The 17718-nt window shown below is 46.4% G+C and overlaps 1 protein-coding gene across 13 annotated transcripts in view; it reads left to right on the top strand.

The window, feature by feature from the left end:
- The window catches only part of CACNA1A (calcium voltage-gated channel subunit alpha1 A), a 293690-nt gene that overhangs the window by 622 nt on the left and 275350 nt on the right, over positions 1-17718 (top strand). For all 13 annotated transcript variants that reach the window (XM_019664149.1, XM_019664142.1, XM_019664141.1 and 10 more), the window contains exon 2: positions 14928-15250. In XM_019664149.1, coding sequence (XP_019519694.1) covers positions 14982-15250 — 269 coding nt within the window. In that variant the 5' untranslated portion in view covers positions 14928-14981. The remainder of the gene's footprint in view (positions 1-14927; positions 15251-17718) is intronic.

The raw sequence follows: 17718 nt of genomic DNA, 5'->3' as shown, positions 1-17718 counted from the left end.
CTTCCAGAGGTGGGCTGTTGGGGTCACGGTCCTGCAGGGGGTTCAACCAGTATTTCCTTGCTGTAACATTACCTCCATGTGCAAAGGCAGGAACGCATGGTCTTCCTCATCCCCTTCATATGAATGGCTTTTCTTTGGGAGGTGGGCAGTTTATTTCTGGATTTCGCTTGTTTCTGTCTTAAAAACCGCTTCCTCTTTCTGAATAGTTTCTCTTGGCGGTGGGGTGGGGGAGGGGTAGACCCCTGACTTTCAGCGTAGACTACTTTCTTTCTTCAAATTCCATTTTCTTTCAACTGCCCTCCCTGTAGACTTGATGCCTTTGCCACCTGCCCTGGACCGGGGACCTTTCCCCAGTGATGATAGTACCTGAGCTAAGTCAAATTTCACTTTTTTATGTCCTCCCTACCCTTTCACTCTAGTCTACAGTCTCCTTCTGCTTTGAGACCCAGGCAGGCTGGACAAGTGACGGCTTGGAAGCATGCGCGCCTCCCCCCTTCCTCACCGTCTCTGGCTTTGGGGGTCCCTGAAACCAAAGTTCCCGACACCCCGCGTGTCCGGGCCTTGTTTTCTGTGCTCAACGCAGCGTGAATGTGCTGGAACAAGGGAGGTGGCAGATGGGGTTTAGGCTGTTGAGAAGAATGACATCGTCTTAGGAAACCGCTTGCCCTGTTTAATATTTAAAATTCTCTCCTCCCTTGCACCCCAGGCAAAGCAGCGACAGCGCTTGACACCCCTCTAGACCACCCACTCCCTTTGCTTTTATTTTGGACAGAGTTGACTCTGTCGGGGTGGCTTTTGTTTCTCAAGAGTGAGAAAGACAGGCGGCAGGATCCCTGTCGTCTGTCTCCCTGGCTCTGCTGCTGACAGCTTCCCAGAGCACGTGCTGCGGGGACCGTGGGGGCACAGGGGGAAGGCATCCGCCTGGACTCCCCTGCCCTCTCCTGGGCCCTGCTTTGGGGGTCCTGAGAGACTGAGTAAGGAGGGGCCAGAATAGAATGTACACAGGAGGACAGAGCACCTTCCTGGTGCTGCCTTCTCTGTTGCTGAACCCACAAGAGGGGAGCTCATACCTGCACCCCTCCCTCCTCAGCTCCAAGCAAAGGTGCGGGGGGATGGGGTGGAGGGTGGGGGGTTCTCCATTAGGTATCCGGCTGGGTCCGAGTTTTCTGTTCAAAGTCCACAACGCCAGGGCACCCTTGTCATTTCCCACGCGAACTCTTTCAGGGACAGTCTTAGGTCTCTTCTGGGGGTGGGGTGGGGTGGAGGTCTCGGTGTCTGTGACTGACACTGTGCCCCTCACTTCCCAAGTAGCTTCTAGTCCCACCAACACCCCAAGCGCAGACTGCAGGAAGGCCCCCAGCTCCAGACATCTTGGTAGCTGAGTTTTTTCCATGGATATTCTGTTTTCCTTCACAATACAGGAATTTGCAGAGACTTGTAAAAATGTTCACTCTAGGGGCAAATGCCATTGTTTGTCTAGTTAAGATGGGTTTAATTCAGTGCTACCCTCCACCCCCAAAAATAAGCAGAAAGATCAGACCAGCCTTCAGGAGGCAAATGGTGGATTTGACATTGAACAAATTACTGGGTAAATGACCTGTAAAGTAATGCCATGTGCATCTCTGGAACATGAGATGCTCAGCGTGGGGTTTTACTTATTTATTTATTTTATTATTCTTTTTGAAATGTTAACATACAGGACCAGAGGGCCCTTAAGTGGCAGAGGGCAAGTGAGGGAGATTCTATTCCAGGATCTTTCAACCCTACTATCTTCACAGTGACAGGCAAGGGCTCTTGGCATCTTCTACCACCTCGGGCAAGGCCAAGCCTGTCTGATGGAGACAAGACTGACTTAGCCACGTGGAAAGGGCCACTCATCAGAATCCCCAGACCTTCCCCTCCAAGTGCAGGCCTGGGGCCAGCTGGGACCTTCTGGAGAATGAAGTCTAAGGTGCCACCCAGCCCTGCTGAGTTAGAATCTGCATCTGAACACTATCTTGGGCCAGCCGTGTGCTGGTTGGTCTGAGAAGAACCTGGGGGTGTCACTGGGCCCAGTGTTCCTGACTGACAACCAGTCCAACCATGGCTCCCCTGTGGTAGGGTTCCTAGGAGGCCTGGCCAGGTGATGCGTAATGCTGGGCATATAGTAGGTGCCCACTGAGTCTTGGCTACTTTTTTTTTAATAAGCAAAGTTTTTCTTTTAAAATTCATTGACTTTCGGGGTGGCCGGTTAGCCCAGTTGGTTAAAGCGCAGTGCTCATAACACCAAGGTTGCTGGTTCAATTCCCCACGCCTCCACAACTAGATTGAAACAACTACTTTACTTAGAGCTGATGGGTCCTGGAAAAACACACTGTTCCCCAATAAAAAAATGTTAACACTAAAAAAAAAAAATCATTGACTTTAAGTTCTTTTCTGTTTGTTTCTTCTTTAAAAAAAATGAAAAAAAAATACACCATTAAAAATGTCACTGGATACAATTACACTGTTTCGAAAGAGAGGAAAAGGATATTAGACCTGTGATATATTGGCTACTTTTAAACTACTCTCCAGAGTGAGTATGTGTGTCCAATTTCTTTTCTTTCCTTTTTTAATTGCAAAATACACAGAATGTGAAGTTCACTATTTTAACCATTTGAAAGTGAACAATTCAACGGCACTTAGTACTTTCACAATGTTGTGTAACCATCACCTTTATCTAGTTCCAGAACATTTCCATCGCCCCAAAAGGAGGCCTGTCTCCATAAGCAGTCACTCCCCATTCCCCCTCCCCCAACCCCTGGCAACCACCAATCTGCTTTCTGTCTTCTGTGGATTTCCCTATTCTCCATATTTCATGCATGGAACCATACAATGGGTGGCCTTTGTGTCTGGCTTCTTTCACTTTTGATTTCTTCTGTAGTTCACAATTCCTTCCTTTCCTTCTTCCATATGTCCCACCCACCCCTCCTCTAAATCATGCAGATCAGATATGAGTAACAGAACCATATTACAGACTTAATTCACATGTTAATTCTCAGTGACCAAGAACAAAGTGTGGGGGTACTTAGTTGCCATTTTTCGGGACTGGACGCCAGGGCTACTCACTTTTTTCTAAAGTGGCTCCCACTTTTGGTATCCAGTTATTTCTCTCCAGCAAAAACCATCCCTAAAATTTCTTTCAGCCCTAAGGGGAGGCAGTTTCTAGACCATTTCATGAGAGTTTTCAGATCCCAAGATGTGTGATGACTGAATCACAGTGGCACACAGTCGGTACTCAATAAATATTTGTTGAATGAATGAAGCATGTTAGCACTGATAATTATCCTCATAATTAATGTCTTAATATATTAAAATGTTGATACCACACATAGCCACTGACATGCTGAAGGGGCAGAATGAGTGAGGGAGATATTGAAACTCCTACCAATGCTAAATACTGAGAAGTCCAAAATACGTATTGAGGGGGAAAAAAATTCAACGATGTAGGATGTAGACAAAACTACTTACCCACACCTGCTGAGAACATCATAGTGAACAGGTGTGTGATGGTTTCGTTTAGGGGAGTAATATTACAGGAAAGCTCTTCCCTGGGAGAAATTAAATTTTTTTCCTGGTAGTCTGTCCTTTTTCCTTTAACCTTCCAGTGCTGATGGAATCAAGCAAGTTTAAGAGAGAGAGAGAACAGAGGGAATGATAAATGGTGCTGAGTCCAGCTGCAATGGTCCAGCTGCAATATTGCCCAGCTTGGACAAGGAGAATCATTGATCTACTTTTAACAAGTATTTATGCATCGTTCCTCTCAGCCAGGCTCTGTACTCGGCTTGAGGATTCAGCAGATAATGGAATCATAATAGTAGTCACAGTCATAATAACAGCAAACATGCATTCAGGGCTTACCATGTGTGGGACACTGTTCTGACCATGTTACGTAGAATGAAATTATTTCATCCTCACAGCAACTCTATGAAGTACGTGCCTTTATCATCCTCATTTTACAGACGAGGAAACTGCAGTCCAGAGAGGTAAAGTGATTTGCCCAAGGTCACACAGCGGAAGGTGGCAAGATCTGAGCCCAAGCAGGCTGCCTGCTAGGTTGCGGGTATTTCTCTATTAACCCTCATCAGCTATTGGTTGAGGGGTCTTCCAAAGGTATTAATTCCCCGACACCTCTGGCTTGTCCCTTGCTCCTGACACCTGCTGGAATGAGCCCCATGCAGGGAGTGGCAGGTGCTGGAGGCGGGAGCTATGCGTATGTGTGGGCAGGTGAAAGGTATAGACACTGGCAGAATTCTCTTGAATGATTCATAGCAGAAGCATCTTTTGAGCTGCATTTTGGGGTAGGGAGATGAAAGGGCATTCAGGATGGAGGCAAAGAGGTGTGGAAGTCGGGGGTGTGTTCAGGATTGGAGTGGGGAGTCCTTTAGGGTTGGCCAATGGATGATCTGATAGCCTGTGATGAATTGGAGGGAGGACAGACTCAGGGAGGGATGAAAGATTACACAGTCCACCTGGGCAAATGAGGGCCTGAACCAGGGCAAGTAGGAGAGGAAGCGGCAGGTAAGATCAACAGCCTTTACGTTGAGTAGAATGGGGGTGAAGCCGGGAGAGATGGAGCTCCACAGTGGTTGGGGTGATCAAGTCCATTGCATTTGGGTGTCTTGCAAGTTTGACCACCAGAGGGCGCCTGTGAACACCTGTGTCAGGTCACATCCCTCCTCTGCTTAGAACCTTCCATAGCTCCCACCTCATTCAGAGCAAAAGCCAAACAAAATCCTCACCGAGGCCTACAAGGCCCTGCAGCTTCTGTCCCTGTCACCACCTCTTCCTATTTATTTCCTGTTTTACTCAGCTCCAGCCACTCAGGCCTCCTTGCTGTTCCTTGAACACACCAAGCATACTCCTGCACCAGGGCCTTTGCATGGGCTTTCCCCTCTGCTTGGATTGCTTTTCCTCCAGATACCCTCATGGTTCCTCCCTCGCTTCCTGTAGGTCTTTACTCCAGTTTCTTTCTCCCTGGGGTTTTTTTCTGGCCACCTTCTCTAAGTGATAATCCACTTGCCCTTTCACCTTTCCCTCTTCTGTTTTTTCTCCATGTGACACTGTGCATATTTTAACTCTTGTTTTTTGTCCGTCTCCCCTACCAGCATGTCAGCTCTATGAAGGCAGGGATCTTCGTCCTGATCTAAACCATGTCTAAAACAGTGTCTGGCACACAATAGGTGCTCAGTAAATACTGCTGGGTGAATGAATGAATGAATGAATGAATGAATGAATGAATGATGGGGAGGATAACAGAGCCATGAGCGGAAGTTGGGAGAAAGAATTCAGCTTGAGATTCAGTGGTTCCCGTGGATCCTGCCCAAACACGCACACTCCAGTGGTCTTCCAGCCTCTTCTTGCATCCCAGCCAGTGTCCTGGGACCACCTTAAAAACCATCCAGAGAGCCCAGGCCATCTATTTATTCTGGTGTCTCACTGTACTGTGATCAGCCAGCGGTCAGCGAGGGTGCAAGCACGTGAAAAGCAAGACCAGCTGTGACACTGTTTCTTGTCACCAGGGGATGGATCTTTGCAGCGGTACTCAGGGCTATGCTGGCTTGCTGGTCTCAGCCTTTGCCATCTGCCTGCCATTTTTATTTAGCTCTGTTCTCATGGATATGGGGCAATTCTGAAGCTTGCCCCAAGCAATGAGAGCTCTTGCTGGCCCTGGCTTTATTTTTCATTTCACCTTCGCTTAGCTTCTCTATGCAAAAGGTGAGGGTGTGAGGCCAAGTCCACATTGTCTGAGACAGGGTAGCTTCGGGTTGTGGTCTGAATTCCCATGAAAGGTGGATTGTCTATGTCTATATCTATATGCTATATCTACTTCTTGGTGCCCTCAGTAAGTGGGTGTCTGATGCCATGAGGCAAGAAGGCTGAAATGCCATGGTACGGTGAATATTTAAGCACATTCAAGAAGATGGGCGGATGTTTCTGGATCATCTGTTAAGAGTATTTTTAACACATTTTTTCATATTGGTAAAATATGCATAACATAAAATTTACCCTTTTCACCATTTTTCAGTGGCATTAAGTACATTCACATTCACATTGTGCAGCCATCACCACCATCCATCTCCAGAACTTTGTCATCTCGTAGAACTGAAACTCTGCCCCTATTAAACACTCCCTCCTCATTGTCCCCCTCTCCCAGCCCCGGGCACCACCATTCTACCTTCTGTCTTTATGAGTTTGACTCCTCTAGGGACCTCATATAAGTGGGATCATACGGTATTTGTCCTTTTGTATCTGGCTTATTTCACTCAGCATCATGTCCTCAAGGTTCATCCACGCTGTAGCAGGTGTCAGAATTTTTTTCCTTTTTAAGGCCAAATAATATTTCACGTGTGGATATACACATTTTGTTTATCCATTCATCCATCAGTGGACATTTGGGTTATTTCCATGTTATCAATTTATACCCCCACCAACAGTGTACAAAGTCACTTCTTTCCATATCCTCAGCAGCACTTATAATCTCTTATCTTTTTGATAATACCCATTTCAACAGGTGAGGTGATATCTCATTATGGCTTATATTTGCATTTCCCTGATGATTAGTGATTCTGAGCATCTTTTCTTATACCTGTTGGTTATTTGGATGTCTTTGGAAAGAAGTCTATTCAGTTCCTCTGCCCATTTATTGGATGGTTTGTTTTTATTTTATTTATTTTTTTTTGCTATTGAGTTGTATGAGTTCTTTATATATCTTGGATACTAACCTTTTCTCTGATAATATGATTTGCAAGTATTTTCTCCCATTCTGTAGGTTGCCTTTTCATTTTGCTGATGGTTTCCTTTGCTGTACAGAAGTGTTTTAGTTTGATGTGGTCCCACTTGTTTATTTTAGCTTTTATTGCTCCCTGTTATAAGCTTTTACTTCTAGGCGGAGCCTTAACACTCGCCCTAGACCTGGTTACCTGCTCTGGAGGTTGTTTGTTCGGGGCCCGGAAATCACTTTTACTATCAGCCAAATAAAACATCATCCGGAAGGTGATGAATGCATTTGAAGGCTGGTTAAAAATGACATTTACATTATCTTTACTTTGGCTGTTAGAACCCACACTCTGCTGAATTTCACACCCTTCAGCCTAGAATTCAGGAGAGGATTCCATTTCCAGGGGTCTTAGCAACCCTTGTTTTGTCCAGGGCTAGATTAAGGTGCTTTATTGACTGAGGTCTTAGCACACAGAGTAAGACAGGAAGGAGTGAAACTGCCCAGGAGAAGGTCAAATAACAAGTGGAAGAAAGAGAATAAAGGCCAAGAGAGAACAAGAGGGGGGAAATGATATCACGTGGAAATGCTATCTTTTAGCTCTTTCTAATGAACAGTTTGGTGTACTCAACAGGACTCTGCACCTGTATATATTCCCCTTGAATGCTAAGCTTTCAAAACTCAAGAAAAACATTCATTAAATGAAACCAGTGTTGCTTCCATCAAGTTGTGTATTAGGGAATCGCTATGGACAGAATCATGTCCTCCCATCCTCATATGGTGAAGCCCTAACCACCAATACAGTGGTGATAAGTGGGAGGTCATCAGGATTAGATGAAGTCATGAGGTTAGGTCCCCCATGATGGGATTAGTGCCCTTATAAGAAGAAACCAGAGAATTTAGTCTCTCTCTTTTTTCTCCATGTGACAACATAGTTAGAAGGCGGCTGTCTGCAAGCCAGGAAGAGAGGTCTCACCAGGAACTGACCATATTGGCACCCTGGTCTCAGACTTCCAGCTTCTAGAACTGTGAGAAAAATAAACGTCTGTAGTTAAAGCCACTCGATCTGTGGTATTTTGTTATGGCAGCCTGAGCTAAGACAGGAAGGCTGCTGTAACAAATAGAACCCCAATTGGAGGAAAGGTTCAGCACAACAGAAGTGTGTTTCTAACTTCTGATTGCCCTGGGAGGGTGTTCCTGACCAGCAGATGGCTCTTCTCCACACAGTGCCTCAAGAACCCAGACTCGCACGATTTCATGGCACAACCACACACTGGGCCCTTACTGTCTTCCATGTCCAGCCAGCAGAGGAGAAAGGGACTGTGTTGATGGTACACCTGCTCCTTGAAGCTCAGACCTGGGGGTGACACTCTTCATTTTCCCTCATATCCATGGGTGAGAATGAATCACAAGGCCACATCAATTCAAGAGGACCTGGGAGTTTAGTCCACGGCCACTGTCTATTTATTCACCAGGGTGTGGCTTTGATTCTGGTGGAAGTATCTGTCAAATTTTAAAAAGTGCACATTCTTTGAAATAGCAATACTACATCAAGGAATTCATTCTACAGAAATACTTGTAGCATTTCACAAAAATCTATGTATAACATGGTAGATGCAACATTTGGGGGGAATAGCCCAAAGTAAAAAAGACCAGATGTCCAGGCTAGATAAATTCTATGAAGTCATTAAAAAATACTATAGGACCTGGTGTGGAATGTTGCCTGAGATATATTATTCAGTGTAAAAAAAGTTGAAGACTTTTATGTATATATATATATATATATATATTTATGTGTTTATATACATATATAATCTCACAAGTTCCATGCTTGTAAAAAATTATTCTACATGTATGTGATTGTGTACTTGTTTTTCTATTGCTGTCATACCAAATACCACAAAACAAGTGGTTTAACAACAGCAGTCACTTATTATCCCCTAGTTTTCATAGGTTGGAGGTCTTATTGTCTTGGCTGGGCTGCAGTTAAGGTGTTAGTGGGCTGTGTGCCTTTCTGGAGGCTCTGGGGAGAACCCATGTTCTTGTCACTTAGGCTGTTGGCAGAATTCAGTTTCATGCTGTTGTAGGACTGGGGTTTCGTTTCCTTGCTGTCATCTGGAGGTGGTTCTCAGCTTCTAGAGGCTGTCAGCACTCCTTGGCTTGTGGCTTTTTCATCTTAAAAGCAGCGGGGGGTAATCCAGAATAATCTCTCTATCTTAAAATGTGGAACCTAATTCCAGTGGCATAGCCCCTTTGCCATGTAATGTAACATACTCAAGTGCCAAAGCATGGGGCATAAAATCCTGCCTACCCCAGATTGCCTGTATTTCAGGAGAAGTGAGTCTGGCAAGAAAAATGCTCCCTGCCAGACCCTGGGTTGGACTGCAGAGAGAGGCCTTGGGAATCCCAAAAGCCTGGGTCCAGATCCTTGACCTATCTGCTCCAGGCTGTGGGACCTCGGGTGAACCACTGCATCTCTCTGAACCTCAGTCTCATCTTCAACATGAGGGAGTAGGTTTCCCACTTCCTCTGGGACTGATGTTTGGATGGGGAGACCTGGCCTATGTCCCCTTTTCTTCCCAACTCACAACTTGGTTGTAGGGTTCGGATCCCACATATGAAGGCCGGTGACACTGCCCTCTACAGCTAAGATGCTGAACAGCAGCTCAACCTGGAGCTGGGCTGCCATGAGTCACCGGGGACAGCGTGGGCTGCAGCCCCTGTGGCAGTGGGTTGCCATGGGCTACTGTGTGTAGCCAGCAGCCAGCGTGAGCGGCCGTCCGGAGGCCAGCGACTGATCTGCTTCACCAAGGAGGAGCGCAGTGATGGTGCCAACTTGGGCCAGAGAAGCAACGTCCTCCACAACTAGGCTGAAGAACAAAAAACGACAGCAACTTGTCTGTTCCCCTTCCCCCAATTCCCCAGCTCTGTTCCCATCCCCCCAATTCCCCAATTAAAAAAAAATCTTTAAAACTTGGTTGTAGGGAGGAAGGGCATATCTAATCCCTTTTAATGAATTTAGTATGATTATTTTAGCTTTAAGCATATTTGCTGTGATGTAACAAACATGCAGGAAAATGCTCAAATTACACATGTATATATAATATGCTGTGTCCCCTACATCACTTAGGTCAAGGGTCAAGGATTTTCCATCCCCCTGGTGGGTTGCCAGGTTAATCCAGTAAAAATACATAGAGAACACCCAGTTAAATTTGAATTTCAGGTAAACAGTGAATAGCTTTCTAGTGTAAGTATATCCCATGCAACTGGGTGTCCTGTATCTTATCTGGCAATCCTACCAGCAGGCTCCCTTGTGTTCCATCCCAGTCGACAACCCCCAACCCCAAAGCCAACAGTATTCTGACCCTCATCACCATAGATTAGTTTTGCTTGGTTTCGAACTCCATATCAGTGGAATTATACAGAGTGTCCCGCTTTGTGTCTGTCTGTGAGATCCACCCACGTGGTTGCCTATACCACATTTCTTTTTCACTGCTCTATAGCATTCCATTACATGGATGAACCACAGTTCATTTTTCCACTTTCTTGTTGATGGACCTTTGGGTTGTTTTTCTGTTTTGAGCTACTATAAAATACAGCTTTACGAATATGCCTTTGGATGGCTATATGCCCTCAGGAGTAAAGCTACCTCACCATTTTTAGTTTTAAAAGTTTTTCTCCCAGATGGGGAAAAAGACATCCTCTAACACCAGTGAATAGGTTGAAGGCTTGTAGGGCTGCATGCTAGCCCCTGCTTGGCCTTTTTTTATTTCCTGGATGAAGGACCTGATGGGCATTTTTTAGTTCCCATCCACTCCTTAGGAGCATCATATCTTTCTAATCTGTATGATGAGCCTGCAAAATTTTAGAGAATGTTTTTTCTCTACTTTTTTGCTAAGTGCTGTATCTTTTACTAATTTTACCTGAGATAAAGCTGCTTTTACCGGCTATTAACACTTGTTTCACAGTGGATGGGGAAGCCTGGTGCCCAGCACAGCCGTGTGAGTGTCTCTGTCCACATGAGGAGGGCGGTCACCCCCTCTCTACTTCTCTCCCATAGCTCCTGGTCCAGCCTTTATTAATCAGGAGCACCTACAGGCGCCATCTGGTTGCCATGGCAACTCAGGTTGGTCCAGGCTTGGCATTGGGGGTCAGCCCCCATTTCAGGTGTGGCTTCAATTTGGATTTGGCAAAGTGGTAGCTACAAGCGGTACCTGGTGCTTCTGGAAAGTTCTATTCTTATTGCATTAACAATAAGGCTTTCTGTGGCCTCAGGCTTCATGCCACTTATTTTCTGGTATTTGCTTTTCCCCGTTGTCTTTTCTTGGCACCTTCTGTTCATGGAACCTGGCTGCTTCATGTGCTTTGCCATGTCCTTTGTGCTGTGGTTGGGCAAACAGAAGGAACAGCACATCTGGTCACAAGCCCTGGCAGGTGCCAGGGAGGGACACAGGGCTGGGAAGTGCCTATTGGTTGGAGATTTGTTTGTTTTTCATGTGTACACATAGGACAGCTGGGGCTCCTGTGGAACTGATGTCAAGGGCTCTGCAGAGCACACTCGATGGTGTTGTTAGAGCAGCTGTCCCCTCTCTCCATGGCCACTAGGTTCCGCCCACCAGCTGTAATATCAACACAAGAGCCAGTGTTGACCAAGCACTTTCCATGGCCTGGCTGCACTGTGCTCAGTGTCAGCCTTTTCACAGGTTAGCCCACTGACCCACCGGTAGCATTATTCCACATTGTACAGGAGAAAACAGACTCAGAGGGTTAAGTAGTTTTCTGGGGACCACACAGCTCATTGATTGTGTGCTGAGGTCAGACCTGGCTCTGGCATACATCTTCCTTCCCACCACACTTTCATCCCTTCTCCACTTAGGAGGAGTCCTGGACCCCAGGCAGCAGTTTGCAAGGTGCCTGATGATGTTTTCCTGGGTAGACCCGTTCCTAAGACCATTCATTCATTCATTCATTCATTCATTCATTCACAAAATATATAAGGTGTCAGGGACAGAATGGCAAACAAGACAGATCACAATCCTCACCCGTGGGCATGGCACTAGAATCCTGTGAGGAAGGCAGATGTTATTCAAGCCCACACATAAGTACCAGCCCCAGAGAGGGACCAGCCTCCTAGAGAAGACCTCATTGGAGGACGTGATGGGGAGTGCCTGCATCTGACTACAGTCCTGAGTGATGAGAGGGAGCTGGCCCATTGGAGATGACGGGAACAGCATTCTAGGAAGAGGGAACAGCAGGTGCAAAGGTAGAATGAGCTCAGCAGAAACCAGGAAGTGTGAGGAGGCCAGTGAGTCTGGAGCTTAGAGGGCAAAGGGGAGAAGGGAGAGGATGAGGTGAGGGAGATGGGACAGTCCCACAGGATGTGGCTTTTATTTCTACAACAGTGGAAGTGCTGACTGATGTTTCAGAAAGACCCCACTGACGGCACAGCAGAAAGCAAGTTGGGAGTTGGGAGTGACAGATCCGGGAGAGGCAACTGCCTGAGTCCAGAGAGTGATGAAGGGGGCCGTGCAGTGGTGAGAGGTGATGGGATTCAGGATATGTGTTGGAGGCGAGTGGATGGGACCCTCTGATGGATTTAGACTTGGAGAATGAAGGGAAGTGAAGAACCATGAGTGAAGACTCAACTTGTTGTTTAGTTATCAGGGTAAATAGGGGGGCCCACAATGAGATGGGAGCCTGAGAGTCATGTGCTATAGGGCAGGGCTGGGAAACGGAGCGTTCTGTCTCGGGTTGGTATGATGAACATGTGGATGTCTCAGAAGATGGTACCTGGAGTGTGTGGCTTAGCTTTTGTCTTTCCTGTTCCTCTTCCCACCTTCTGTAGGTGTCTGAAACATTTCCCATCAAGGTGTTTTCACCGTGCCTGGTCTCTGGGGTTTTAGCTAAATTGTAGATACTACACAGCACACCCAACCTGTCAGCTGGATTCTTTCTTTAATGTTGACACAGTAAGACTATTTGCGGGGGCGGAGGGAGGGACAACTCCTGGAGGTAGAAATGCAACCTTGATTCTACCTCCTGTCCTCAGTTTTATTTCTGTAAAATGAGAAAGAAAATACCTTCCATGGGTAAGTGCTTATAAAAGGAATAACAGGTGTTTTTTTCTCAATGAGAGGGGAACATATTTGGAAAAACACAAAAGACTTTATAAATGCATGATCATGGGCAATTAAGAGTAAGTGTCAAGGAATAAATTGAAGTTTCAAGGTGTCAGGAAGGATAGATCTATTAAGCCCTATTAGTTACAAGATTTGGAAAGAAATTGATAATGAGTTGACGCTTAAGAGAGGATGGCAGAGCTGTCGTATCTGTGGATGCTTCAAGTAGCGTGAGAAGAAACAGTTAGGAGGTTGCTAAGCTTCCATTCCCATTCTCATTTCTTTGCAATCTGGGGGCAGCCTCATTCTCTGCACCCATCTCCTTATACCTGTGGGTGTTGAGGTAATTTATGCAATATTTGTGCATGGGGTTTAACCTCCTAGTTCTATTTCATTCATGCTGGCCTTCCAGTGAGTTTGCTTTTCTTGGACAGACATGGGGAGGCTAGAGGTGGGGGCTGATGCTGGTGGAAAAAAATCAGTGTAGGATTGAAAATACACTGTTGGATGAAGTTTGCATTCTGAAAGCCATGGACTGTCTCACCCCAAGAAGAACCAAGGAAAGTCCTTTCCATGGTCCACCAGGTGCTGCCCGATCTGCCCCATCACCTCCTTACCCTTATCTCTACTGTCCTCCTCTTTCACTCATAAACATCCTGGGCTCCTTGTTCCTTGGGCAAGTCACACATGGCTCTGCCTCAGGGCCTTTGCACATGCTATCCCCACAGCCTGGAACACTCTTTTCTCAGATACCCGCATGGTTACTGCATCATCTCCTTAGGGTCTCTGCTCAAATGTCATTTCCTCAGCGATGCCATTTCTGATCACCTATTTAATATACTAACCAGCCCACCCAATACTCCTTATCAGTTCTCACCTGAGTTGTATCCCCCCAAATTCAAATGTTGAAGTTTCAACCTCCAGCAGCCTAGAATGTGACTGTATTTGGAGAAAGATTTTTAGAGAAGTAGTTAAGGAAAAATGAGGTCCTAATGCATGATGACCAGTGTCTTTATGAGAAGAGATTAGAACACAGACATACAACAGGAAAGATGATATGAAGACACGGAGAAGACTGTCATCTACAAGCCAAGGAGAGAGACCTCAGAAGAAATCAACCCTGCTGACTGACACCTTCTTCTTGGACTTGTAGCCTTCAGAACTGTGAGGAAATGAATGTCTGTTGTTTAACCTGCCCCGTCCGTGGCACTTTGGAACAGCAGCCCCAGCAAATAAATATACCTTTCCTGTTTAATTTCTCTCCACAGCACTTTCCAACTCCTAATGTCTACATAATGTCCTTATTTTGTTGGTTGTCCCCATTTCTCCCCTGAGAACATTCGTTCCACGATGAGGGAGACATTTGTCTATCTCATTCATGGCTGTGTCCCCAGAGCCTAGCACAAGGCTGGCATATAGTGACCTCACTCAGAGTTTGTTGAGTGAATAAGTGAGTGAAATGGAGACAGAGATCTTCCTGGGGTGCTAAGTCCCGCCGGTGTTGAGTATCCACCTGAAACATTTGTGAGTGGTGGGACCCTGTCCCTTTTCTCTTTCTCAAAAGTCAGCTGAGGTGGCAAGAGCAGGCTTATTCAACAGATGGCCACAACCCACATGGCCTTTAAAGTTGATCCTTGAATTCACCCTTTCAGTTTTCTAAGTGACTTTCTGGAGCTCACAGGATCCAGGGACCAGAGAAGCCTGAACGACCAGGCTCCTGATGACCCATTTTGCAGAGGGGAATGCTGAGGTGCTGAGAAATTCAGCATCCCACCCTCTGTGGCCGGCACCTCTGAGGTGGAGCGTGTGTCTGAGGACACAGTTTATGGTCTTTCACTCCCATCACTTGCATCTGTTGCCAGGCAGCTTCTAAGAACTGGCTTTCCTGCCCTGAGTTGCCAAGGAAATGCTAAATCCATTGGGCTGGGCCTGAGGTGTATTTTGACTTCCTGTGAAGGAGGCTGTCTGGTCGCCTGTGCTGTCCTCTGATCTGCCTTCTCTCCTGTCCCTGTGTTCACTCTTTCTGCACCTCCTCACTCTCCTTCTCTCTTTCTCTCTCTCTCCTCCTGTAGTTTCACCCTGTGCTGGAGGCAGAAGACCCTGAGATTTCTGAGCGAGGCCCATGGATGTTGAAGTCCTCCTGGGTCCTGGACCCCATGTTCTCCCCCCACAATTATTATGATGCCCTGCAGGACGGTGGCTCAGGGCCCCCAGGTCCGACCCCCTCAGGCCCGCCCAGCATCCTGCAAGTCACGCGGTCCCATCGGATGAGCAACAGCTGTGAAGGGCCCCCCCTGAAGCGGCGGGGCGGCCTGGTCGACCACCGGGATGTCATCTTGGCCCACCAGGCACACAAAATCCACAGCACCCCGCAGGCCAGAAGGAAGGAATGGGAGTGAGTATGCATGGGGCAGACAGCCAGCCCCAGCCCTGGGCAGGGTGGGAGGCAGTGCACGGGGTCTTGGGGTCAGGCAAAGCTCGTTCCTTGCAAACTTTGAGGGGGGTGCATGCCTCTGGAGCACCCTCATGAGCTGTGCTGGCTGCTGGCACCTGATTCCTTCCCTACCTGTTGATCAATATCTGCTGACTTAAGCCCCCTTTTGGACCCTTAGGGCACCTCATGTTATAGCAACAAAGGGGTTAATTGTAAGCGGGGCAGGGCATCTTCTGAGGACCCTGCTCCTAGGACATGGGACCTGTTGGCAGATATTCCCAATGAGACTGCATTCCTGAACTCAGCTGAGAAATGCTGCTTTCTGGGGGGGAAAGCAAGAATTGCACTTCTCAACCTGCGGGTTTTGGGGCAGAAGACAAGTTTGTGCTGAAGGCAGAGAGGGGGCTGAGAGAAAGGGGTGTTTCTGTTCACTCTGGTCTGGGCCCCTCTTACTCTTTGCCCCTGAAAATGGGTCTTCTCCTGGGAGTTGCCGTGGGGTTAAGGGGTGGGCAAACCAGCTCTGCTGGTGTGATCTTGGGCCACTGACCTTTCTGGGCTCATAGCCTCATCCGGGAAGTCACTCTTGCCAGGCTGCTGGAGGACTGAAGGGGGTTTGTGTGAAGGGTTCAGTTCTGGGTACAGCAGGAGAGCTGGTACCTTTTTCTTTTTCTCAAGAGTTTCTTTGGCAAAGGCTCAGCTCTGGGGCCCTGGCAGACATCAGGAAGGTGGGATGTGAGTAAGAATTTCAGGGCTATTGGAGCTGAGGCTGACATGGACGCTGATCACTCCCCAGGGACCCTGAAATCCCTTCTCCTACACTCTCCACGCTCCAGTCTGACTTCTGGGAAGTTAGCAAGTGTCTGTGGCACCACACACCGCTTTGTCAGATTTCCCTGATTTTTTGTCTGCTGGGATGGGGAGCTGGGTTATAAAAGCCAGTGGGGTTTGGGGTGTGCTGATGAGGGCTGTGGAAATACAGGGTGCAATGAAAACTGAATTATCAAAATGAGTCACAAAGAATTCAGGTTAGAGCAAGGTGGTGCCAGTGTGGCCTCTGAGGTGGTTTCCTGAGGTTAGGCTGACATCTGGTGGCACATTTGGGCATCATGTAGAAAGGCAATGGTGACGACAAAGCTTTATTTTCTCACATTAGTCCTTTTGACTTTCTCCTCTTCATCCATCCATCTACCCACCCATCCACCCATCCATCTTTCCATCCATCCATCCACTGATCTATATTTCTACCTATTCATTCATTTCTCCATTTATCCATCCATTTCTCAATCTACCCACCCACCTTTCCTTCCTTCCATCCATCCATCCATCCATCCATCCATCCATCCATCCAACAATCCCTCCATAAATTACTAGGGTACACCTAATACCTAGTGGCAATGCTAAACACTGCTTCTCTACTATCCCCTGTTCAGGACTCACCTTCTCTCTCCTCTCTCTTTCCTCTCTCGTCTCTGTTTATTTCCATGCTTCTCCTGTTTTCTTTCATTTAAAAATATTTTTTTTGATTAGTTCTCTCAGAGTCAGCGAGGCTTCTCTAAGAGGCTAGAATGAGTTATTTCTGCAGACCTGCTGAAAAGAGATTTTTAAGGGAAGGAAAAGGGTCGGTGAATTAAAGAAGTAAACAAACAAAAAACCCTGTTCCCTAAGGAACATGATAAGTATAATTTATCATAATGACAACTAATGTTATTGGGCACGTACCGTATGCTAGCTATTTTATGGTCTTGTTGCCCTTTCATAACTCTGCCATGCCATTGGGCTTGCAGCTAGAAAGTGATAGAAATGGGATTTGAACCCAGAGGCTGTCAGACTCTAAAACACAAGCTCTTAACCATTTGGCCAAAGAGTGTCTATAATAGGAGGTGGCAGGAACTTGCTTTCATATAACCCAGAAAATAAAGTCACATCAGGGAGAAAGAGGATCATTGTAGGACATTTAGAATCAGGAGGCTTTCTTTGAGGTGCTATTTCTGCCACAACCTCTGTGAATGGCCAACTTCTGCCTCAGTTTCCCATTCTTGTCACTTTTTAGGACCATGAAAGGGCTCGAATCTTCATAGCCATGATCTTCAAACTTCTGAATTCTTACCTGTACCAGTAAAACAAACACATTTTAGCACACCCATAAAAATGTTAAAAGAATGAGATATCAATGAGATACATGTTTTTAAATGGTCTAAATTTCTAAAATTTAATGGTACAAAACATTTTTGTCCTCATGTTTTAGAAGTTTGACTTCATTTAAAAAATCATATATATATGATTTTATACACACATATATGTATATATGTATATATATATATATTTAAAAGATTTTTATTGGGGAATTGGGGGATCAGAACAGCGCTGGGGAATTGGGGGAAAGGGATCAGACAAGTTGCTGTCGTTTTGTTCTTCAGTCTAGTTGTGGA

The sequence above is a fragment of the Hipposideros armiger genome, unplaced genomic scaffold, assembly GCF_001890085.2.
Source record: "Hipposideros armiger isolate ML-2016 unplaced genomic scaffold, ASM189008v1 scaffold_417, whole genome shotgun sequence".
Classification (NCBI taxonomy): domain Eukaryota; kingdom Metazoa; phylum Chordata; class Mammalia; order Chiroptera; family Hipposideridae; genus Hipposideros; species Hipposideros armiger.
Note: the sequence above shows the minus strand (reverse complement) of the source record. Positions and strands in the feature narration are given on the sequence as shown.